Source organism: Convolutriloba macropyga, chromosome 1 (assembly GCF_964194025.1).
Source record: "Convolutriloba macropyga chromosome 1, txConMacr16.3, whole genome shotgun sequence".
In the NCBI taxonomy this organism is placed as follows: Eukaryota; Metazoa; Xenacoelomorpha; order Acoela; family Convolutidae; genus Convolutriloba; species Convolutriloba macropyga.
In genome coordinates, this window is record NC_134468.1 from 68,276,633 (window position 1) to 68,301,843 (window position 25,211).

The 25,211-nt window shown below is 35.8% G+C and overlaps 1 protein-coding gene across 1 annotated transcript in view; it reads right to left on the reverse strand.

Annotated features, from left to right (window-relative positions):
* Positions 1-23,470, reverse strand: part of LOC142347891 (uncharacterized) — a 218,330-nt gene extending 194,860 nt beyond the window's left edge. Inside the window, exon 1 of the mRNA XM_075399081.1 lies at positions 23,209-23,470. Within this exon, the coding sequence (XP_075255196.1) occupies positions 23,209-23,445 (237 nt within the window). The 5' untranslated portion in view covers positions 23,446-23,470. The remainder of the gene's footprint in view (positions 1-23,208) is intronic.
* Positions 23,471-25,211: the final 1,741 nt, after the last annotated feature.

A 25,211-nucleotide genomic window follows, 5' to 3' on the forward strand; every position in this document is an offset into this window, starting at 1 on the left:
GAATTGTGGCCCTAATGATAAAAGCTACCACTCAACCTTTGCTTCTTTCTTTGGGCCTATTCTCCTGGATTATGCAGTAGCCCAGTGGGCTTTCGAAGGTGAATTTTTCATTGAATTTGGTCTCGTGGCTGTTAGCTATTTGGAAGTTATTAGTAGTAATATAGTGAGCTACACTCCCCGGGGGGGGGGGTGAGGTCCCCCATGTATTAAGATAGGGTATAGCGTATTTTTCGGGATTTGGGTCCTCCGTAACGTATTAAGATAGGGAATGAATTAGCATGTATTAAGATTAGGTATAGCGGCGTTAATGTATCAAGATTGGGTATAGCCGCCATGTATTAAGATTAGTTATAGCCGGCGACATGTATTAAGATTATGCGCCGACATGTATTAAGATTAGTAATAGCCGCCGACATGTATTGAGATTAGTAATAGCCGCCGACATGTATTAAGATTAGTAATAGCCGCCGACATGTATTAAGATTAGTAATAGCCGCCGACATGTATTAAGATTAGTAATAGCCGCGGACATGTATTGATTAGGTGCCGCCATGTATTAAGATAGGGTATGGGTTTTGTGTATGTATTTGTGCATGTACATTTTCTAGTAGTATAGTCGGTGCAAATGTGGGGGGTAGGTTCGGAGACGCTCCTGATTGGCTGAAATTTTGAGGGGAAAATATCAATATTTGTGTAGTTATTAAGTGTTTACTTGAGAACAATAGAATTGGCGTGGGTAATTAATTGCTGTAATTATGTGAGGTGTAATTATGTGACAGGTTGAATTTTGTTTACAAATTTTATGTTATTAAATTGTGAAATTAATTGGTGGGGGTTTTCAATTACCCTAGTTATCTGAGGGGTAATTATGTGACATGTTGAATTTTTATTTTTAAATTTTAGGTCAATTGCAAAGATTGTTCCCCTAATTGTTTGAATCAATTGTGTAACAAATGTCTTTTGCGCGCTCATTAATTGGAAAAAATTCAATGATAGAAAAAAATGAATTAAAATTGTATAAAATTACAGACACAGTATAAATGTAATAGAGAATACTAAAGAATTGTGCTATAGTAAAAGCATTTAAGTTATATGTTGAGTGGTGCTGTATGAATACCGTCAGACTGAACAATGCGCTTAGGGTAGAAATAGGACAGTCCCTTCTTTGTCTGCTCATACGTAGCAACACAATGGTTTATTGTTCTGAACCCTCTATTTGTTGAAGTAAGATTGATAATTTCATCCATCACACGTCGATATTTCTCCATCGGTCCATCTCCATTCTCTTCTAGTGTTCTTTTATTGAGACCTTTACTGCTGAACTTGTATTTGTCAGACTGTGCATCGTAGCAACAATAAGTTTTGCTACAAAGACAAATCATTTCCGTACATCTGAATTCTTCCTTGAAAAGTCCTGGTTCCCGTTTATCATGCTTCTTATGCTTAGAACAACATGTTCTAGGGAAGAAATTTTGAATAGCATCTGCTTGGAAAGAGTCGTTACAGTCCTGCTTTCTCAATGCTTCCCATTCTTGTTTTTTAGCAGGTCGAATACAATCATACAAATTCTCATGAGCTAAGGCTAAATAGAGGGAATCTGTATCCATCTCTAACTCCTCGAATTTATCCACGTCGCAAAATCTGTCAAAGAAGTTATAGTAGAGCTCCAACATACGTAATTTAGCGTACTGAAGTATGAAGAATCCAACTATTATAGGTTCGCGGTGTTCAATTTTTGATTTTGCTAGCTCAACTTCGTAAAGCTCTTTTGAGACATTGTTCAACCGCTTAAACATTTTCCCATTGATTGCTTTATGCGTCTTCTCATCGTTCAAATATTTGGTTTCTGTATGTTTGCTTCTGTCCATAATCTGATAACCGTAAGAGCTATTACCCAATAATTTCATAGTCTCAGCAACAACGCTGGAATCAGGATTTTCATCTCCACCTCTTCTAGCGTCTACCACTGACTGTACAAAGGTGTTGAAACATTTGCGCGGCGTGTACTGTACAAATCTATAAATTCTTGTACATTTCAGACCGAGGCTGATGTAGAAATTTAGTAGGGGAGTAATAATTGTTCCATTTTCCAGATTGAAACTTGAAATTAGCATTCGCTGAGGTTGCTTCAGTAAGTTGTTTTCGACAGCGTAATCTCTCATATAATCCCCAATATCAGCTCGACTAACGTTGAAATTTTTAAAAATAGGCGGGAAATTCGAAAACTTGTACTTCAAACCTGTGGGAACTTCCAAATCACATTGTACGTATCCAAACATCTCCCCATCTCTTATTTTAGCTAGTAAAGACTCTTGCTTCAAAGGTAATTTGAAAGGAAAGTTCTTTCTCACGTGATTTCTGACATTTTCTTCTTCTTTAACACTTTCCCACCATTTACACTCCCAGATTTCAACAATCTTATATCCTTTACTTTTTAAGTAATCTCTTCTCAATTCATCATGTTCTCTTTTTCTAATCCCTCTCTGTGTTTCCTCTTCCGAGAGACTTGCTTTAGCTTCCTGACAAGGACAGAAATGAAAGTAACAACCCATGGCTTCAAACACCGTATTACAATGTGTGCAAAATCCGTCTACGCTAAAACAATCAATCTTCTTCTGTTTTCCGGTTGTGTAGTAGCTCTCAATTTTACATTCGGAACGTTGTGATTGAAGATATGACATAACCATGTTCTCAAATGTTCGACATCTGTTTGTTCGAGCCCTGAATTTTTGAGAATCTGTATCAAATTCCCATCGAGTGTAAAGTCCAGTGGGCATTTCTTGACACATTGAAAAGGGATAGAGTTGGCTAGCGTCAATACCTACGATAGACTTGCAAAGGTTCTCAGAGTTTCGTATGAAGGTCTGATCAACTACTGCTTTTCTAGTAAAAACAATAGATGGACCACCAGTCATATCCTCACGTATTTTGTCATGTAAATCTTTGTCAGCTTCAACAAATGGAAAAAACTTGTGGTTTGTTGACTTGTGAAGACAGATATTAGCCAAGTTCGGAAGTGTACATCCGAGTTTTAACATATCGATGCCCTTGTTGTGATAAAACTCCATCATTTTTTGCATTGCCTCCAGTGTTGGAACAACATCCTTGTTGTTGTACCACTTGACAAAATCTCTGAATGTAGCCATTTTTTCTTGCTCCCAGACCACTTTCAGGTAATTGTAATTGTCAATTCCAGATGGAGGAACATTTTTCAACCTCAACTTTTTTAATGACTCTTGTTGAGAAAATCCACTGTTAAGCAATTTAGTGAAATCAGTAAATTCCTTCTCCAGTGGATTATAATTTCTCAGTTTGCTAAAGAAACGGTCGTAAGGAGGGAGAAAAGTTGCATCGAGCTTTTCGGGAGAGTCAAACCACTCATAGGGGAAGAATCCTTTGGTCTCATTTGTCTTGTATGCTTTAAGGAAAGAATCAAGTGATGTAGCTCCACCGAGAAAGTTGAGGATATCGAGAAATTGTACATCACCAAACTTAAGAGAAACAAAGTGATTTGCTTTTTTAATAACAGTAGGTAAAATGTCGCGCTCATGAATAAGATAGGGTAGGAGATAGGACTTAATGAGATTTAAATCATATTTTCCACTATTGAATCCGAACACAGGTAAAGTGTTCACATAACGCTCAAAGTGCTGCTGTAAGTCCAAAAGCTGGTTTTTCTGCATTTGGAGAAATTGCGTAGACATATCAGCTTCATCATCTTCTTCGGTACGTTCATCTTCACACTCAAATGTTGAAGCGTTTTGATCCTTTCTTTTAATTAAATTTTCGCCAATTGCGTTAACTCGTGCTCTGATTACTGCTTCAATAGAGGAAAACTTTGTCCACATTTCAGTTTTACTTTTGTTTGCTAAGTCTTCAATAGCTTCAACAAAAGATATAATGAGAGCTTTCGGATCTTTATCACATAGGAAGACAGGTTCATCAAATAAATTGGAGGAAATAGAGACAGAGATTGGTTCATGCTTTCCAATCCAAGTGGTTGTGTTTGTATCTTTTAATTGGTCGGAGGGTACACATATCGATTCAAAGTCAAAAATAGCCAAGTTCTTGAACAATTTTTGATCTTCGTTGTAGGAAATTCCAAATCCGTCAAGCTTATCAAATAAGGTCTCGCGCAATGTATACACACTCTTTGGGTAAATATGCTGTACTCTATCTTTACACGTTTTAACATGGCGGTTGAAATTTCCCGCTTTCTGAATGAACGTATCGCAACTGGGACAACGGAATCGTTTAAAGAATGTGTTGATATCATCTACATAGCATATGTGGTTGTTGTAACGTAATAAATTAATATTTTTCTCATACATTTCAATACTTCGCCTCGCAAGTTCACCAACAAAATCTCCATCTACAATGTCAATATCGTAAATAAATATGTTGTGCTTTATCGCATTTTCAACAAATACAAGATGATCGATCGATACCCCTCTGAAATTGATTGCGTCTTGTCCAGATTCGTGGAGGAATGCACTAAACAAATTTTTTGCATTGATCTCAAGCTCCGATGATCCATATAAATGAACAGCTATAGCTCGGAATAAGCAAAGATAATCTTTGTAAGTCTCACCATAGCCATTCGATACGAGACAATTCACATCTGGTCGTCTGAGTAACTGTTCAGGAAGAACAGCATCGATACATCCCATTGGAATGGATTTTAGGAGAGCGCAAAATATTGTTACATTTGTAGTCAGAGCAAATCGCCATTTTGTATTCTCCCGCTCCTGAGCACACGTCTCCACTAAATCCATCTTTTCAATCCTGTCCTGAAGAGAGACTAAGTCTCCTTTGGAACAGAGTAGATGAGATTTCTCGAAGAAAGTGTTGTTCTCGTGAGCGTAGAAGTATCGATACTCGTCCGTATCCACATTTCTTAATATAAATCCTAGAGCTAAGTTGACTTTGGCTGCACAGTTGAGTTTTTCGAATACTTCTTTCAACTTTTTATTAATTTCATGAGGATCGAGCTTGGACAGCTTGAAGTTGAACAATTGATGTCTTCCATTTTCCATCTCAGTATCGTCAAAAAAGTGCTGGCAAGCACTAAGTTCTTGTTGTAGCTGCTCGTTGTCCTTTTCCAGCTCCTCTGATTCTAGAACTTCTTTAAGCTTTTCACTCGATTTTGTTCCAACTTTTGTTGAAGTTCCATGCTTTCTCCTCTTGTGTTGTTGAAGAGAATAGAAACTCGGAAACTCCTCCAAGCATACAGTACACATAGTGCTTAGCTTTGTATCCTTAGGAGCGTGATGCTTAGCAATGTGGTAATTCATGTCTTCTTTCTTCTTTGTACTGAAATGTGGACATTTGGGACAAAATAGAGTCCCACTATCACAAGACTGCTTGTGTCTTGCCATATTCTTCTTCACCACCATTTTGTTGCACTTTATGCATTTCACTGGGAGATTTCTATCGAGAGAAGGCATTGTTTTGGTACAAGATGAAACAAATTCGGGTATTGTGACGAGCAACTAATTGTGACAATAACAAAGTGAGAATGAAAGAAATTATTTTTGTACATTTAGGGAACGCAGCTATGACGCATCACTCCATATATGGAAATTTATCATTTCCATTTTAAGAAGCTTGTTGTCATAACCGAACATTCTAGAACATAATGAATAAACCAATCAGATTCTTCCATTTACAAATACCTTTAATAATTAAGAACACTCTTTTTAAATATGTGAATTCATTCCTTGGAGTAAACTCAAAAATAGCAAATCATTCTTATATATCTTCTTAATCATTTCTTTTACATTTTATATAAGTTTTCATATTTCATCCAGCCATAATCCAAAAACAGACTCACAACAAATTCAAACAAATTGTTCCAATCTTAACAAACTCTGTGATTCAAATTTGTGTCTATCCGCAATTGACAGAATTCGGTGCTTGCAAACAAATCTAGTCCTATTGAAAATTGAAATTAGCACATGAATGTGCTTTTACAACAATGTTAAAGATGTCGAAAACAAATTTTCATCCATACTTCACGAACAAATATTTACTTTACAACTTAACGTTATTGTCTTGGAACCTCTCAACCAATCGAAATCCCGTGTTAAAGAAATTATTCTGAAGATTAACAATTTTATTTTGTGTAATTGTTTCTTAATTTTAATTTTCTTTTACATAAACAGAGTATTGCGTGAAATTTTGCTCATTTGCGAAAAATGTTAATCAAAAATCATTTACAGTTGTTGGAAAAAATATATAAGAGGAAAGAAGGAATTGCCGATATTTACAAAGTTGACGAGATTGATGTTGATTCCTATTTTTTCTACAATTTCTTGGACATTTGCGTTCAGAATGACAGAATAATCCGATTTAGTAAAGGATTCGAATATGCAACAATTTCCATTAAAAAATTCAAATATGATGATTATATAACGAAACAATCATTTGATTTATCGTCAGAGCTACACATTAACAAGTACGAAATTTTATTTATTTTGAATTCTGTTCCCGAAATTTTAGAACAGTACAGAAATCTAGCACAAGCGAACTGTATTCCAATTCCTGACCCCATAGCAATCACTTCATCTGTACAAAGCGCGTTGTTTTTCATTATTATACAGATTACAATTCTGAAGGAGTAAAAATTCGATTTGGAATTCGGCTCCCAAATATATATATACAAAATTTCTGTTCCAAAAATGGAATACTTTCCGAGATTGATTTAAAATTTAACGAAGTTGAACAAATTTATCAGAGCTTAACATTTTTGGTAAATTATGTCACTTCGTTCCCAATGAGCTATCCTTATTTAGTAAACAAGTAGTCGTATCATGTGATACATGTATTATTCCAAAACCATATTTGGTTTCTATTCACGCATTGATGTTCCTGCTTCGTATACGAGCATCATTTTATAACAACTTCTTCCATATTTGGATACATTAAATGATTTCCATTTCCTGTTTCGGTTACTAACGTCAGTTTTTCTACAAAATATTTCCTTCTTTGGTTACTTTGTTCTTATTGGACGGAATTCACTATAAATAGGAGCGACCAAGTTAGACTTCATCATTCTCTTTCATTTCCTCAAAATTAATTTCACCTCTGTTCCTCATCGTCCTGCTAACTATTCTTCAAAACTTTATACAATTGAGTTCCTACATTCACATTCTTCTTATCTACAGATCTTACTTCAGTTGTAACGTTTATCTGTTTCTAACTTAGATATTCTTTTTGTCCTACTATAAAGTGAAATTTGTTGTTTTCTAACTTACTCTCTACTTGACAGTTTTCAATACGTTCATTTACAAACTGCTTTTGTTTCTAAAAAATCCACTTCTATCAACTCATCTGAAAATGGAGTTTACTGTGCAAAACAACAGTCTTCTGTACTCATTTTCCTTCACTGAGGAGACTGCTCGGATAAGTATTAAAGACTTATCAAACGGATTATATGAGTCTGTAATGACTTTACCCATCACTGTGTGGCATATTATTGAACACCAGCGACAACAGTTCGACACCTATCATCAGGGTCAGGTTCCAATTACGGAGAATCAGCTTGGAACTCAAGCGATGGGACACGAGGTTGCTGTTATTAGTGGGCACCACTATCCCCACGTTGCTGGGACAGAATTTCCACCTACCTACGTCGCTGGCAACATTCAATATACTTTCCCTTGGGAAGAAGGGCAAATTCCCAACTCTTGGTTCTCTAGCCCGGATGTAAATCAAGTTTTGAGTTCAGTGGAGGAGTCAGGGAATTTGCTTCAAACTGTGTCAAGCTTTGATGGGAGCGAGCTAAGTGTTGATACTAGCACTTGGACAGCAAATGAACAGCAGAACTTTGATCCGGCACAGTACTATGGTTCTACTGATATGTCGACTACTCCATCAATGACAACACCTTCCATAGAGGATGGAACGGCGCACAATCCAATTTTGCTGACTGATGAAAATTCAACAACTTCAATCAGCGTTCAACCAACTGAGCCTCCAGTAATATTTGAACGTTCTAGACCTTTTGGGAATGAGATTCAAAACTTACCAGAGTATGTTGTGAGAACTCTGTTTGAATAGATTCGAGTTGGTACAATTTTGCAGCTTCATTTGTAATCGTTCTTAACGGAAAAGTTGTATGTTGATTTATACATTTTCCTGGTGATGTATTTAAACAGTCTTTATAATATAATTTTTCTCATGTCAGCTTTCTTTTTTAAACCAGTTCACAAGGATATAATCAAACAAAATTTTGAATTTTGAAACTTCGTTACAAAACTTGATATTTAACGGAAATAGCATTATCAAAACTCGACATTTAACAAAAGTTTTTGATCAAAAATTTGATATTTAAGAAAAAAAACTGAGCAGAAATTTGATTTCTAAGAAAAAAACCTGTATGAAAACTCGATTTTTAAGTTGTTATAGAAAAAGAAAACTTGTCATTTTACAAATTAAAAATCTCTTCCTTTTTTGCGTTAAATTATACCGTAAACTGGTGAAAATCAGGAAAAAATTTGCGCTTTATTGTATCCAATTGGAAACTGTTTTTTGATATTCAAACAAAAAGATTGAATGAAAACTCGACATTTAACAAAAATTTCGTTGAGAAAACTCGACTTTTATTAAAATAAATTGTTCCAAAACCCAACAGTTAACAAAAATTTTTGTGAGAAAACTCGACTTTTAAAAGAATAATTTGTTACAAAACTTGACATTTAACAGATTAGAGGTATCAATTTAAACATTTAAGAAAAAGATTGTAAAAAAAGAGAAATTGAATTTTCTTGATTTTTAAACCAAACATAAAACTGATACTATGTAAATAATTGTGATGCAATTACAAATTTATTACTTTCTAATTTCAAGATATAACAGAGAATTATCAATTAAGCCATGGCCGTCTAACAAACAGTCAACAATTTTTATCAATTCACCCTCATATTTTGAGTTTTTAAGAGATTGAATTCTGTCCAGAAAAGAAGATCCCATTGTTTGTGTGCTTACATTTCTTTGTTCAGCGCGCAGTAGATGTCTCTTGAACTTCTTTCTACTCAATCGTTTTTTAGACACACTAGGTAACTTCTCAACATATTTGTTCTCATAATTGTGTTGTACTGCTCTGTCTAACTGAGTAAAGACAAGTCCCGATTCTTCCAAAATATTGCCAAAAAATTGATGTTTATATAATGTATATAAACAATCAACTGTCTGATATAAATAGGAGAGATCTTCCAGTTTTTGAAGCAAGTCTCCGATGGAGAAAGAAATGAGAACAATGTGATATCGACAGGTTTTCAGGGGACAGAAACTGTTGTGTGAAGCAACAACAAATTCACTTGTAAGAATATATGGTCTATAATCTTTGACAGATACAGATATAAACAACGCCTTTTCACAGAATTTTTTGTAAAAGTGTGGTAAAACCTGACACATAACTGCTGCCATTCTGTAATATTATTTAGTTCTAAAGAAATTGATTTCCTTATTTGAACTTAAATTCCAAATAAGGAAACTAATTTATTTATTATAAATAAAACCAAATTCCAAATAAGGAAATCAACTTATAAATTATAAAGGAATTCAAATTCCAAATAAGGAAACCAATGAAATTGTTATGTGCAATTTAAAATCTCATTTGAACTATGAATCAATTCAAGAAACAGCGGATTAATAAATTTCGATGTTTTACTTGTTCAAAATATTTTCGTCACTACTTCTCTCTAATGCAACACAGACGTGCTAAACACAAAGACTCTTTTTCTATAATGATTCAAAAGTTTTCTTTATTGAAAATTTCTGATTAGAAATCCTTTTAAGGAAGAATTCTAAATACACACATTTTTCTCTTCCTTTTTAGGAAATTGTGCGAAAACAATGATGTCATTAGCATAAAAGGAAATTCTGCGTTGTAGAGGCCCTTAATTTTTTAAGCAAATCATTTAATCAACTTCTCGCAGCTTACTCAAGTTACGTAAATGTCTCTCTCCAAAGTATCTCCTTGTTACTCGAGCGCTCCATCAATGTTTACAGATTCACAACCTAAATTGGGTACTGATTCCGTCCCATTTTATATTGACTTTGGTTCTCATCCAAACAGATTTGGGAGATTTACTGTGTCCCAAATATTTAGAAATGGACAAAATTACTCGGAACCAACTTTTCAAGTCTTTAAAAAAGATAAATGTGGAACATTTGAAAAGTACCAACAACTGAGAATTGGAGATTACGAATTCAAGAAATTTTGTCTTCTGAAGAACGATCTGCTGAATGGAGACTGGGAAATTCGAGAAAATCCAGCTCAATTTGAGAAGAATCCAAAAATGGAAGACGTGCTGCAACAATGTCACAAAGCAAGAGAGATCAGCATTGGAAAAAATCGAAGACTCTACGTTACCTTTATACAGTACGTTCAGGACAATCCAGCTTCAGTTTATGTCCAGATCCGACTATTTTGTCGCAAAGAGAGCAATGAGTTCAAGCAAGTGACTTACGTCAGCTATAAAATGGAAGAATTCAAGGAACTCATTGAAAATCTTAAAGACTTCTCTAATATTGAACAATGTACATTTCAATAACTACTGCTGCGCAATATTATGATGTTTTTTATATTGAATGATGAATATTTGGTGATTATATGTGTTTGACTTTCAGTAAACATTTTTTCATTTGAAACTTTTTTCTTCTTAGAATGAGTTGGGATATTGGATGCTCTAGAAACATTTTCTTAAGTCTCAGAGATAAATCAAAAGTTTTTCACGTCAGGTTACATCACGAGCTTAAAAGGTATTCATATACAGTTCTTGAAGCGCAAAATTTTCCCAATTTGGATAATTTAGACGTAGAGTCCCAAATTTCTGAATTCAAGTGGGTTATTCATAATGGGCTGCGCAGAACAACTCTAACATATCGTTCTGACAAACAAGAATTTTCCATTTCTCAACATCGCTGGAACGGATATCAGTGGAGTTTTCTTACAAAGATTGATTTGAAAAAAGAGGAGTATAAAAATCTAGTAGATCATCTACCAACACTTCTTTCCTATATAGAAAATTACAAAAAGACTTGCATTATTTTGGACGAAACAACTCAGAGTTAATGAATATTGTTACTCTGGTAAACATTTTCAATTGTTACGGAAGCATACTTTCAATGTTCCCTACGAACGAAAAACGTAAAAACTGTTTTCTCGCAGCGTGTAAAATTTGGGACCGAAATGTCGATTTGGACGAAATTGATCAAAAGTTTCCTCACGGAGGAAGAATTGGATATGGAAACTCTCTTTTGGACTTTTTCTTAGCTAGATCAAAAATTTTTCGTCTACATGCAATTTTACATGATTCTGCTGGAGCTGTGAAAACAACAACAGACGAAGGACCAGGTTATTGTTACATGCTGCCGCAATTAACCAGCTCCTGTCTTCTAGGTCATATAACTGGATTATTCTTTTGTCTCTACATCAAAGTTTGTCATCCTCATATTTTTAAAATACTAGATTGTAAATCATTTGTCAATTATCTCAGCTAAAAAGAGGATGACTCTCGTTGTGTTTGATATTGAGTGCTTGGAGGGAACAGTTGTCAAGGAGCTGGGAATTTTCAAGGACGGAATTGTGTTAGGATATACATTCCTCCCACCTAATGACTACAAGCCAACATTTCAAGCAAAGTGGAACACAAAGAATTTACATGGAATAAACTGGAATAATGGAAAAGTTGATTACTCAGATCTTCCAACCATAATTCATCAACATTGTTCTCCTACAACCGAATACTTTGCCAAAGGATTGGAGAAATGTAAAATCCTATCCAATTATTTGTGTAAGGATGTGGAAAATTTGGACGATTTTGGATGTCCAAAAGCCTCTAAGTTGATTTCCAACGAAGATACAATCTGGGAATGTAGTAACTACCCCTACCGACACAAGAAAACATTGCACTGTGCAGAGAAGAAAGCTTATGCTTATGGAACTTGGGTTCTTAATTTTTTTGACAAAATTTAATATTTGTAAAAATTTTTATATACTTTGATTGTAATGTATCATATTGTCTTTTAATTAATTTTTAAAATCATTTTTTTCGCCTACAAAACATAGAAAAGTTGCTTCAAAAATGAGAAAGTTGAACAAATTTTGTCCTAGCGTTACACAGTTATTCTTCATTTCAATTCTGTCGTTTTTCTTAATTTTGAATTTATTCTCCTTTTTTATGCTTTCTGTTATTAATTCCTGTGAAGAGACAGTGTTTTGGCTGTCGCTGTTGTTTGTTTCTTTTTTATGTTTAGAAGCTTCTCTTATTTTTTTATTTATTTACATCACAATTCAGTTGAAACATTTTCTCTATCGTCTCAATGATTACGTTTAAATGACTGAGCATACAGATAAAGGATTAAATTTGGGTAATTTTGTCTTTGATGATAATAATCAGGAACGACAATCATGGAAATGTTTTGGACAGACTTGTAATAGGTCTCTAGTCGTTTTTCTGTCCCAATTTTTTGTTATACTCGTAATTCTTGTCTGTTGTATAGTACGAATAACATTGGCTACAACGTGTGAAGAAACAACAGTTTGGATTGCAATCGTTTCTAGTACAGTTGGTTATATTTTACCTTCACCTAAATTATGAACAAGATAATTTCCACAAAAGAACGAATTTTTATTTCATTGGTTGGTCCAAGCGGATCTGGGAAATCTCATCTTATACATGAATGGTTAACAATTGGAACTTTTCAACCAGAGTTCGACAAAATTTACTACTTCTATCAACATTATCAATCTCTCTATGATTTAATGTCTAAAGATGTTAAAAAAATTGAGTTCATAGAAGGAGTTGACTTTGAGCTTATTCAAAACCTCCCAAATAACGGAACAAAGTATCTGTTAATTTTTGACGACTCTTGTGAGGAGATTTCCAGCTCTAAAGATTTCGTTAAAATTGCAACAGCTGGAAGACATAAAGGACTCAGCACAATATACATCAAACACAATTTATTTCATCAGAGTAGATTAGGAAGAGATATAGAGTTACAAAATACTCATATCGTCTTGTTCAAATCTCCTAGAGATGTACTGCAAATAAACACTCTGAGCCAACAGTTGGGATTAGGTTCACAATTAAAAGATTGGTATACCAAAGCAACTTCTATTCCTTATGGTCATTTACTTATTGATTTAACTCCCAAAACAGTCGACTCTCTTCGATTTTGTACAAATAGTGGATCGATTCCTTCAATTTTTTTCCTTCCACAATATAAACAGCAGACAACATTTTTGAGTGATGAGCACACAACATCTCTCTACTCTGACAACGTTCCAAAGTTATTCCCGGAACCTCAAAAGAACTTACCTAAAAAATTGTCCGAAAGAATTTATTCAGTTCCTAAACGAGTGCATCGTAAACATGCTCAGAGGAGAACTGCAAGATATTCAAAAACGAGACGTAAAAAAGTATCAAGACGAAATTCATCAGCTTATTCTAAAAAGAACTGGAATAAATAAAAGGAGAGCAATTTTAAGTTCAAGGAAAGGAATAGAACTTATATCAATTCTAACTCCGTCTATCATTAACCGTCTTTCTTGAAATGGAACAGTTTGTTTTGATTCCTCAACAGCTTTACGAACAAAAAATCAAATTACATGTGTATAAATTGGACGAGAGTGAGGAAAAAGTTAACTTCGTTCCGCAAAATTTAGATTCTCTTCACAAGGACATCACCACTAACACAAAATCATTCAAAAACGAGTCAGTTGTAGATCAAATACTCAAATGTCCTCGAATCAAGCTGTCCCTCAGTGACTCCATTTTACTGGATGGAAGAGATACAAATGTAGCATTTACCGACTTTATTTACGCATTGAAGAGAAAAAATATTGCATTTCCTGATATATATTACACAATACTTGATGCTACAGGGATAAGTCCGAGCAAAATTGTAAACAAGGATGCCAAAAGCAAAGACAGAGGGAGTTGGATCCCTTTCAAAATCTGAAAAAGCGAAACTTCAACGATTATACAAAGAAGGAAAAGCTGCATTTGGATCGGTTAGAAATCTTCAAAAAGCGAGCGGTTTATCAAGAGGCAAGGTTATTTCCTTTCTCCACACTAAAAATTCCTATACAAAATACCGTCAAGCAAATCGACATTTTAGACGATTACCTGCATTTGCAAAGCGGATAAATGAAATTTGGTGTCTTGATTTAGCTTTTATGGACAAATTGTCAGAGTTTAATAACGGAGTAAAGTATCTATTAATCTGCGTTGATGTATTTTCTCGTTTTGTCCGTGTTCAACCAATGAAATCAAAGTATTCTACAGATGCTGTAGCAGCTTTCAAAAAAATGCTACGAAAAAACAACATCCCACAAAAAGTATGGGTTGATCAAGGAACAGAGTTTGGTGGCGAATTTCGGAAATTTTGTGGAGAAAAGAAAATTAAAATTTATTCAACGAGAAGTGAAACAAAAGCTGCCGTAGCTGAGAGAGCTATCAGATCTTTGAAAAACAATATTTATCGCTTCATGGAAGAAAACGGGCATAAGTACCTTGTAAAAATGGGATCTTTCCTAAATACAATGAATAGTAGAGTAAATAGATCTACAGGTAAAGCTCCAAAAGAGGTAAAAAACAAAGACTTTTTATCAATTTTTTACAAAAATCCCATCAGACAATACAAAAAACCTCGGTTTAAAGTAGGGGATAAAGTACGAATTTCGAAATACGATATTCCTTTTAGAAAAGGATACAAGTCACAGTTCACGAGTGAAATCTTTGAAATTGTTAAGATTGCTACGTACAAACCTCCAACATACAACCTCAAGGGAGAGCAGGGTGATGAAATACTAGGAAAATTTTATGAACAAGAGCTCTCAAAGTGTATCATTTAGTGATGAACTCTTTTACGGTAGAGCTGGTTTCCAACGCATCCTTTGATTGTTATCCAAATAATACATTGAGTTCTTTTACCAATTTCCTTCCCGAACAGATTAACCTTGAAGGAGAATGGGAGGTGGCAATAACCGAACTATCATATCCATCTTTGTACCAGAATATCACAGATGGAAAATTTTTCTATCTAGATGCTGCAACTCCAGATACAAAACCTTCCGATTATTATACAATTGATGCAGGACTAAATCCATCAATATCTGATATTGTGAACGAAATGAACAAACAAATTCAGGAAAGAGAAAAGTATGAGAAAACCCCAATCAAATTAAAAGTCAACAGAATTACACAGAGAATATCCCTAAGCCTTCCTAATGAAAACTCGTTACTAGTTATCTTCAGTACTGATCTCTGTCACGTATTTGGGTGTGAGGAAGCTGTTTACGGAATGGGTGTTTTTATGAGTGGTGCTGGACCACATTTTCCTAAATTTCCCTATGATATTGTTCGAATTCATACTCTCATTATATACAGCGATATTGTTGAATACAATATTGTAGGTGATACAAAAGCCGCGCTTTTGAGATGTATTCCGTTTATTTCTAAAATTAAGAATGGAGACATAATATCTACTGGACAATATATGAATTATCAAAACTTCCCAAATCTACAATTTAAAAAAATTCTTAAAAATTCTTTCCACAGCATTAAACTTGAGCTCCGCGACTCATACGGTGAAAAAGTTCCCTTCAATTCAGTAGGTGTAACAAGAGCTGTATTGATGTTCAGAAGAGCTTCAGACAATCATTTTTAAAATTAAGTTTACAAAAAATGGTTGCAGACAGTGATTTACCGTATTTTCGTGGTTATTCAAGACAAAGGGGAAGAGGATTTGGAGCTTTAGCACAAACAATTGGGAGAACTGCAATTCCTTTTTTGAGACGATATGTTGTACCAGCAGCTAAAAGAGTTGGTGCTGACTTGATTGAATTAGCTGCGCCAGAAATCGGAAATGTATTAGCTGGAAGGAAAAAGTTCAAATCTGCAGCCACAGATGTTGGAAAGAAAACTTTACGTAAACAACTAGGAGGAGGAAAACCTAGAAAACGACGTATTATTCGAAAACGCTCGCCAAAAATCAGTCGACGTCGTCGAACTAGGAGGGATATTTTTACCAAACTAAAATGAATACCAGTTCAACAAATGACAGTAATTTCCGTTATGGACACTTTACAAATTCTTGCTTGGAGATTTTTGACAAAATTCCGGTTTTGGAACCAATTGAATCATCCCATATTCAAGAAGTTTATCCCAGCACTTCATTGGATGAAAGCAGCATTGAATTTGAATTTGGAACAGATAGAAGTATTTATCTCGATATGAGAGATATTCATTTACAAATTAAAGTTGGATTACAAAAGGGAAGATTATTTGACGATTTCATGAAAAAAGAGGAGCATGGAAAACCAGATATGGGTATGACTTTCACTGATGATGATTTACAATATTTGACTCATGTCAACAACTTGTTACACTCTCTTTTCTCCAACTGCGAAGTGTATTTAAACAATCAACAAGTGTACAACTCTAACGGACTCTATGGCCACAAAGCTCTGATATCCAATGAATTCAATGCTTCTACAATGGATAATGAAGGAATTTTGGCTTGTCATGGATACGAATTTGAGAAAGATCCTAGTGATTATGAAAAAAGTCCGTTCATAGATAGGGAAGAAGAGCTTTTGTTGAAAGATGGGGTTACCTTATATGGTAAACTTGCAATCGACTTATTTCAATGTGAAAAATTATTACTTCCAAATACAAAAATTAGACTCAAATTGATTCGAGCGAGACCAAATTTTTACATGATTTCCTACAATCCACATGTTTCCCTTAGAGTTCTTGACTGTTCACTTTTTACGAGACGTGTTGTCGTTAATGAGGTCTATCACCAGACAATCAAGTATCAACTAACACATCAACCAGCTTGCTATAATTTTATGGAGACAATTGCGCGAACATTTATTATTCCTTCTGGACAAAATCAATTTATTCAGGAAAATGTTTTCAATAATGCCCCAATCAGACGAATTGCAATAGCAATGAACACTAATTCAGCATTCACCGGACATTTTCAAACAAATCCTTTTCATTATCGAAAGTTTGGACTGCGGGAGCTGAGAATTGTTCGAGGGGGGAGAGCTGTTGTCTCAATTGATACAACCAACAATTGTAGAGCTTATGTTACAACAATGAAGGCAATGAACTTCAACGAAGAAATTCCTGCGTTACCGAATGATTTCTTCACAGATCATTATGTGCTTGTATTCGATCTCACATCACTCCAAGATGCTGGTGAAAATGTTCATTATCCTGAACTCAGTGGGGAAAGTCTTCATTTAGAAATGTTCTTTGAACGTCCGCTAACCAATGTTACCGAGTTAATTGTTCTCGGAGAACGAATCTCAACAGTTAAAATTGATCAGTTTGGAACAGTTGCTAAGAATGTCTGAAGAACTCTGCATTAATCAAGATTTTTTAATTTTCTTCTCAATTTTTTATGGTTTTTATATTATTGCCTTCTGCGTTGGAACATTTGTTGGATATGTACTTTCATCGCCCAGTTGCAACCCTTTTCACACTATAATATCAAGATAGGGAATGGATGAAAATTGGGGTAGACCTACTCCAAACTTATATGTATACCTTATTTGTGCAGTATTCCTGGGACTTTTAATCATCATTATTATCTTTCATCCCGATGTCACAGGTAATAGTGAAGACAGAGTAAGTAAATCTACAGGAGATCTGATACGTAAATTTCCCCAATCTAAAGATTGTTGCTTTATTGAAAAGAACGAATCATTTCAACTTGATTGTAATGTGAGAAATCCCTGTTCAAACGGAGCTTGCGAATTGAAACAGAAGATTATTTGTCATGGATAATCAATCTCTTCAACAAATTATTGAACGCATTCCTGAGCTAAAATTCAAACACATTGGATCGTTTCCAGCAGATTTCATTCCAAATTTACCCAAATTCAGCTTTGCAATCATTAACACTGCTTCGAGTAAAGAAGTCGGTGAACATTGGATATTGATTGCTCGACTCAACAGAAGTTACTATTATGCGGATTCTCTGGCTCGATCAGTAACACATTACAAATTTTTAGGTAAAAAGTACCAAAAAATAATACATCGACCACTTCAGAAGATGCAAAATTTGTGTGGATTCTACGCAATTTTTGCAGCATTTCAACTATTTAAGTTTTTCCAAACCAACTTGAACAATATTCATGATGTACACGTGTTAAATTTTATAAGTAACTATATGTAGTAGTGTTCATTTTGGTATTTAGTAAGCTGAAGTTAATAAAGTCGATAGTATATGTTTCTCGTAACTGTTTCTCGTGAGTTTTCTAAACTTTTTTTATCGAACTTTATTAACCACTCGGCTAAGTGTACCTTGATGTTCATTGAAATTTATACAATTAATTGTAAATGATTGCGTAATTTTGTATTTTGATGCTCATAATTTGTACTGTGTCTGTCATTTTATACTATTTTAATTCATTTTTTTCTTTTATTTAACATCTTTTTTCAAATAATGTACAAAAAATAATGCATATAAGCATGTATTAAGCAAGATGGCGCAGTGGGAGCGCGCTGGGCCCATAACCCGGAGGACGGTAGATCGAAACTACCTCTTGCTATCTTGACTTTTTCCAATTAATGAGCGCGCAAAAGACATTTGTTACACAATTGATTCAAACAATTAGGGGAACAATCTTTGCAATTGACCTAAAATTTAAAAATAAAAATTCAACATGTCACATAATTACCCCTCAGATAACTAGGGTAATTGAAAACCCCCACCAATTAATTTCACAATTTAATAACATAAAATTTGTAAACAAAATTCAACCTGTCACATAATTACACCTCACATAATTACAGCAATTAATTACCCACGCCAATTCTATTGTTCTCAAGTAAACACTTAATAACTACACAAATATTGATATTTTCCCCTCAAAATTTCAGCCAATCAGGAGCGTCTCCGAACCTACCCCCCACATTTGCACCGACTATACTACTAGAAAATGTACATGCACAAATACATACACAAAACCCATACCCTATCTTAATACATGGCGGCACCTAATCAATACATGTCCGCGGCTATTACTAATCTTAATACATGTCGGCGGCTATTACTAATCTTAAAACATGTCGAAGGCTATTACTAATCTTAATACATGTCGGCGGCTATTACTAATCTCAATACATGTCGGCGGCTATTACTAATCTTAATACATGTCGGCGCATAATCTTAATACATGTCGCCGGCTATAACTAATCTTAATACATGGCGGCTATACCCAATCTTAATACATTAACGCCGCTATACCTAATCTTAATACATGCTAATTCATTCCCTATCTTAATACGTTACGGAGGACCCAAATCCCGAAAAATACGCTATACCCTATCTTAATACATGGGGGACCTCACCCCCCCCCCCCCCCCCCGGGGAGTGTAGCTCACTATATTACTACTGTTATTCTTCTGGATCCAGTATATGATGTCTAGTTTTTGCTTCGAACCATTACAATTCAGTTGAAGGATCTTGAGGTGTGTATTGTCGTGAGTGGGAACTTTGCTTTGAAGGATTTGCTTCTATTATCTTGCACCAGGAGCAGCACTTACAGTCAAACTTGTTGTTTCATTGCTCTATGGACTGTAATTTGCTGCAATTCAGTTTTACCCATCTTTCGCGGCCGCACTAGCGATATTGATTCCAGTTGCTATGATAACAAATAGCAAAAGACGTTAGGCTGGAGTTGGATTCAATGCCACTGAGGATGAGAAGAAGCAAAGCGAGTATGAGTCTCCCAGTCAAATACCAGCTGAGGACCAGAGAGACTGGGCTTACCTAATCCCGCCGGAAAAACCCGTTTCTCGCTTTCTGTGTACAGAGTGCATGGATCCTGAGAGCAGTTATCTTCTCGTAGTTCTGCCACGTAGAGGCGTCCATATTTGAGAACTGAAGATAAAGAGCAGAATGTTTAAGTATAACACAGCAGGAGAAACTACAAAAACACAAAAAAATAAGGCGCTGGGCCCAGATAGAAAAGCCCCAATCCATCTACATCATCTCAACCCCATAGCACTCAGATACCTCACTGCTAGCATAAACCTTTAATGCAAAAACCCCGATCGTCTGGAAAGTTGACGGGTTATACCCCTACACAAGCCGGGAAAACCAATAGACGAATCTAAAAGCTTCAGACCAATTGCACTACTCTCCCCCATCGCAAAACCAACAGAAAAACTCTTACTAAAAAATTTTGTAGAATATCTACTAATAGAACATCAACACGGCTTTTGACATGCGCACTCCACATCAACAGCTCTCAAAATTGTCACTAACTACTAACAAAGAGGCCTTAATCAAAAGAAACCTTGGAATCGTACTCTACTAGTAGCCTTAGCTCGCACCGCCGCTTTCGAAACGGTTGATCACAGCCTACTACTAAGAGACATTTTCGAGATGGGTCGCTTCACATTTACAGGGCAGGTTTTTCTAACGTAGAATATAACTATAAAAAACAAAGTGAAGAAAAGTCAAACAAAGTGTCCGCCAAGGTGGTAAATTATCGTCAATGTTCAATGTCTACATGAGCAAGCTGTCTATACCCCGAAAGTTATAAACATCAAGTTTAAGTCGGATGACCTAACTTTAACTACATCTCTCACAGGTTGAAAAATTACGTGATATGATACTCCCTACCTGAACATTTTACAAAACTGGCTAACATAAAAAAAACTCAACTATCAGCTGATAAATCAAGTACAATTGTGTTCACAACGTGGAGCACATGCAAGGAGTACCAAAGAAAAATTACAAAAGCACAAAAACAATCAAAAAGATTGCTGGTAACGACTGAGGCTGCACATAAGACACTCTCGGTGACTTACAAAGCTATCGGTCGGAGAGTTCTGAAATACAGTGCTGCAATTTCGGCTTCCACAATAAACAATGCATACTGGAACCACCTGCAAACACAAAAAATAGTGCTCTTCGCACAGTTACTGGCTGTGCAAAAAGGTCTCAAATCGATGACTTACACTATGATGGTGAAATGCGGCATGTTAAAGCTCACAAAAATGTTAGCAGAGCAACTTCAGGTCGGCAGTTATCAGAGCCACGGTGCTGATCACAAAACAACCTACTAAACCAATTTTGGTCACATGAGACCGACATTAAATGAGACTTAGAGGGACCGCGTGAAACAGCATTCAATTAATAAAGAGCAATTAAATCAAAAAGAATACGAAAATGCGCTCAAAACGTTTCAACACATGTTGAATCCATACTGAGTTGAAAAAGACAGTAAGCAACACGGCAGGATCCCAAAAAAGATAGCAGAAGAACAAACACTGCCACAAATTGCATCTATACGATTAGCACAACTGAGAACTGGATACTGCTCTGCTAAACTCTTACTTGAGTAGGATCTGTAGCAATGTCGATAACCACTGTCCCCAATGTGAAGTAGCACCACATGACGTGAACCACATTTTCAACTGCACTACGAACACCATGGACCTGAAAGTGATTGACCAGTGGGAAAGACCAGAAGAGATAGCTAAATGGCAGGACCTAATACCATCAGTCCAATAACTGGGTGGACCTAATAGCAAAACAACCACACTGCACTGAATAAACCGCCTTTCTTGCCCCTTTTCCCTGATGTTGACGATGCCCCTCCTGGCTCCCTAACCCAGGGACCGCATGCCATTCACCATGGCGTAGATGCAGAAAGTTCGCCGCACCACAAGCAAGTTGTGGTTAGGCAGTCATATTACTACTAAAATATCTATTTTTTTATGATACAAATGCAGCACAGGTACCAGTTTAAAATGGCAAAAAGAGCGTTATCCCGCCAGAATTACCTGCGAATTAAAAGTCTGTGCAGCAGCTACAGCAACTACGGGAGGAGATATTTTCAAAAAAAATAGCGTCGAAGATTTGGTTATGTTTTCTCTTCAACTTTTAGGAATCAGAATACGAAAATTCTTAGGAAAGGTTGATCTGCTATCAAATGATCAAACAACCGACTAACGTCAACCGAATTGCTCTCAAACAACTGACCAGTGTACGGCTTCGTCAGTAGCCAGCTGTGGCTTAGGGAAGGCTATAGTGAGATTGAGGATGTGGAGTGGGGGGAAAAATGCGAAGAGGAGGTTAGGATGAGGGGGCAGGAAGGAGGAAATGAGGGGGAAGACGGTTAAGTGGGGGAAGGTCAAGTTCTGAGGACCGCCCTTCAAAACATGAATTTATGTCCCTTCAACAATATTGGTGAATCGCATACTTAGAGATAAGTGAGCCTTAAGGCTCTAAGAGAACTTAATGCCATCTTGGCTTTATCTGTTCATCTAATTTTTGAGGACAGCACTCAAATGGTCAGACATAATAACGATCAGAAGAAAAATTCGTAGTACAAAACAAATTGTATGAAAACGACCAGAAGCCATTTCATAATACGTTAAGGATTCTGAAATTCGCATTTACTGAAAAGTGACCATAAACATCTTTTGTATTTTTATGTCAAGAAAGTCTAACAAGTAAAGCCTGAACAGAAAAGTGTACTTTGTATTTATTCTATTAGTGTAACTGCCAAAATCAATTTGCATTTGTTCACAAAAACAACAGGATAATTGGTAATCAGACTGAAAAACAAACAACAATTAGTTCAGTGTTTATAAGCAATTAGCTCAACACAACATCGGATAACCACCAAAAATTTTTGAAATCCTTCATCTTTTTGAATTTTTTATATAGATATCTATGGATCTTTTACAGCTTAGTTATTTTATGAAAGCTACAGATGGCCCCAGCCCTCATCGTCAATGCTGACCGATGCTAGTCATCTAGAGGGACACCATTTTAGGATATGTCCCCCCCTCCGTGTTTTTATACCTCCCCATTACAGTTCATGTTACTGTCGTTGTTTTTGTAGAGAATTCACAGCCGCAGCTGTAGGTACACTGCCCATGTCGTCGTAGTTAAAGGGCACGTGCAGCTTTTTTTCAGAGAATCTTCCATGTGTTGTTTTATAGCTCGTTACTACATAAAAAATAGCACGTGCGCGTGGGGTGAGGGAGGGGTAAAAGTATATGCCCACTAAGCTTAGGGAACAGAGTTAGATCAATTTTATTAGAACTCAATTTTTTCAAGAAAGACGCCATTTAGGGGATCTCGCTTTGTGATCAATATCAACTGGCAATTAAATGAATCACCATGCCACAAAAAGGACACAACTACTAGGAATACCCGCATTTGCTCCTCTTTCTTCAATCTGGCTTCTTTCTGTCTCCGCCTCATTCGTTCCAGAGGAGGAGTATCCAGGCGTTGCTCGACTTTTGAAGCAATGGCCTTCTCCACTGTCTCCCGAATCGATTTCCGCCATTCTTCTTTTTGAGCATCTGTATTAGGGTAGTCCGAAAACGCAGATGCACTGTTCCGTAAACTAAGCCTATCCGAATCGCTTCGGTCAATTATTGACACCATTTTGGACTCTCTAACCCATACCCAGAAACTAAAAATAAAGGAAATTGAAGATAAAAATATGCAACTTAATTTCACTTTGTTATAATAAAACGGGCCCTTCCCAGAAAAACATGCCACAAGACGTCAAACAGACAGCATAATGTTCAAAAGTCTTGACAAACTCAAGCAGAAACACATGGTCAAATGGGCACTTTTTAATTCTTTACAATACATCCGAAGGAATCTTGAAGCAAAAGATGGGAGAGGGAAAACAAAGCTAAGAAAAAAAGCTATGTAAAGGGCAACAAAAATTAACATAAAAAAGTTACAACTCAATTATTCATTTTCACCAACCAAGAACTTGTAACCTAAAACATCATTGGTTACCGAGAAAGCTGATATATTGATTTCTTCGGAAAAACTGATGAGGAAGCTGTAAAAAAATTTTGTATATCAGGAGAGCATTACTGTCCCAACTGGAAATTTACAAAAACCTTCCTCTCTCAGCATTATATCGGTTCCATTTTCTCCTCTTTATTTTTCCATTCTTTTGCTTTAAGCTCCCTATTCGTTGAACTAAATTTCCTTTCGGAATAGTTACAAAGAAGAGGATAGTTACAGAAAGCAGATTTTATTCACACATCATGTCTTAAACGAAAATTTCTAAGTATCACGGTGGCATTGAAATATCCAATCTCAGAATCTGAAATAACAAAAGTGGTCAGAAAATTGCGTAAAACTATTGCCAGGCCAATACGTGCCCTCTCGACAATTAATGCAGCCTCACATCTTCAAAAAGCAATCAAAATGAAACCGAAAAGTAAGGAAAATGCTTAATCGATTACGAAAAGGCAGTTGACTTTATTGATCGGAATCTGTTGATATCAAAACTTGTTAAAATGTTGCTCCGAGGGAACATAAAAACATTGCAATCAGTTCATAGGTGCAACCTGCAACAATTATTAGCTGAAGAAACGCTATCGAACGAAATAAAGCATGAAACTGGTGTTGCTAAGGGATACAAACTATCATCCTTACTTTTTAGTCTTTTTTGCTGATCCAAACTACGAGTTGGAACGTGATGAATTAGAGGTAATTTACCGGGCCGTTTTTGGGTAAATTTTTGTTAGAAATGCAGTGAATGCGGTAAATTTTTGTAAATGCGGTGAAAATAAATATTTCACCGCATTTCTTACAAAATTTCACCGCATCGACTTTTGTGGCAAAATATTTTAAGAAATGCGGTGAAAAAAAATAATTCACCAAATTTCACCGCATTTACAAAAAATTAACCGCGAAATTCACCGCATTTCTTACAAAAATTCACCGAATATGATTTCCAAAGATTACTCAATCTGATTTAAATTCACGTGGAATTTGCAAGATATTCGTGACAGTTGGCGCAGTGGACTAAGCAGTAAAAGGCAAGCAGGAGTTCAGAGGTTCGAGCTCGTGTGGGCCCGATTCTTCTTTGTAAGAATACAGAACGCAGTGAAAATAAAAATTTCAACGCAAAAAGATGTGAAATTATTTTTGAGAAATACGTGGTGAAAATAATTTTTTTTCACCGCATTTCACCGCATTTCTTACGAAAATTTACCGCCAAACCTCGATCCGGTTTGTACGCCGCGATCTAGTGCACGTGGTAGCAGCATTCGGCTGAAATATTCCCCACCAAACACAGAAGAGAGATCGCGTTGTTGTATGGAAATTGTCTGCTCAACTATTTCAGCAGCTTGGAAGGCTGATAAAAAAGCAGAACTTGTGCGTCTGCAGGTTTTGTGAGA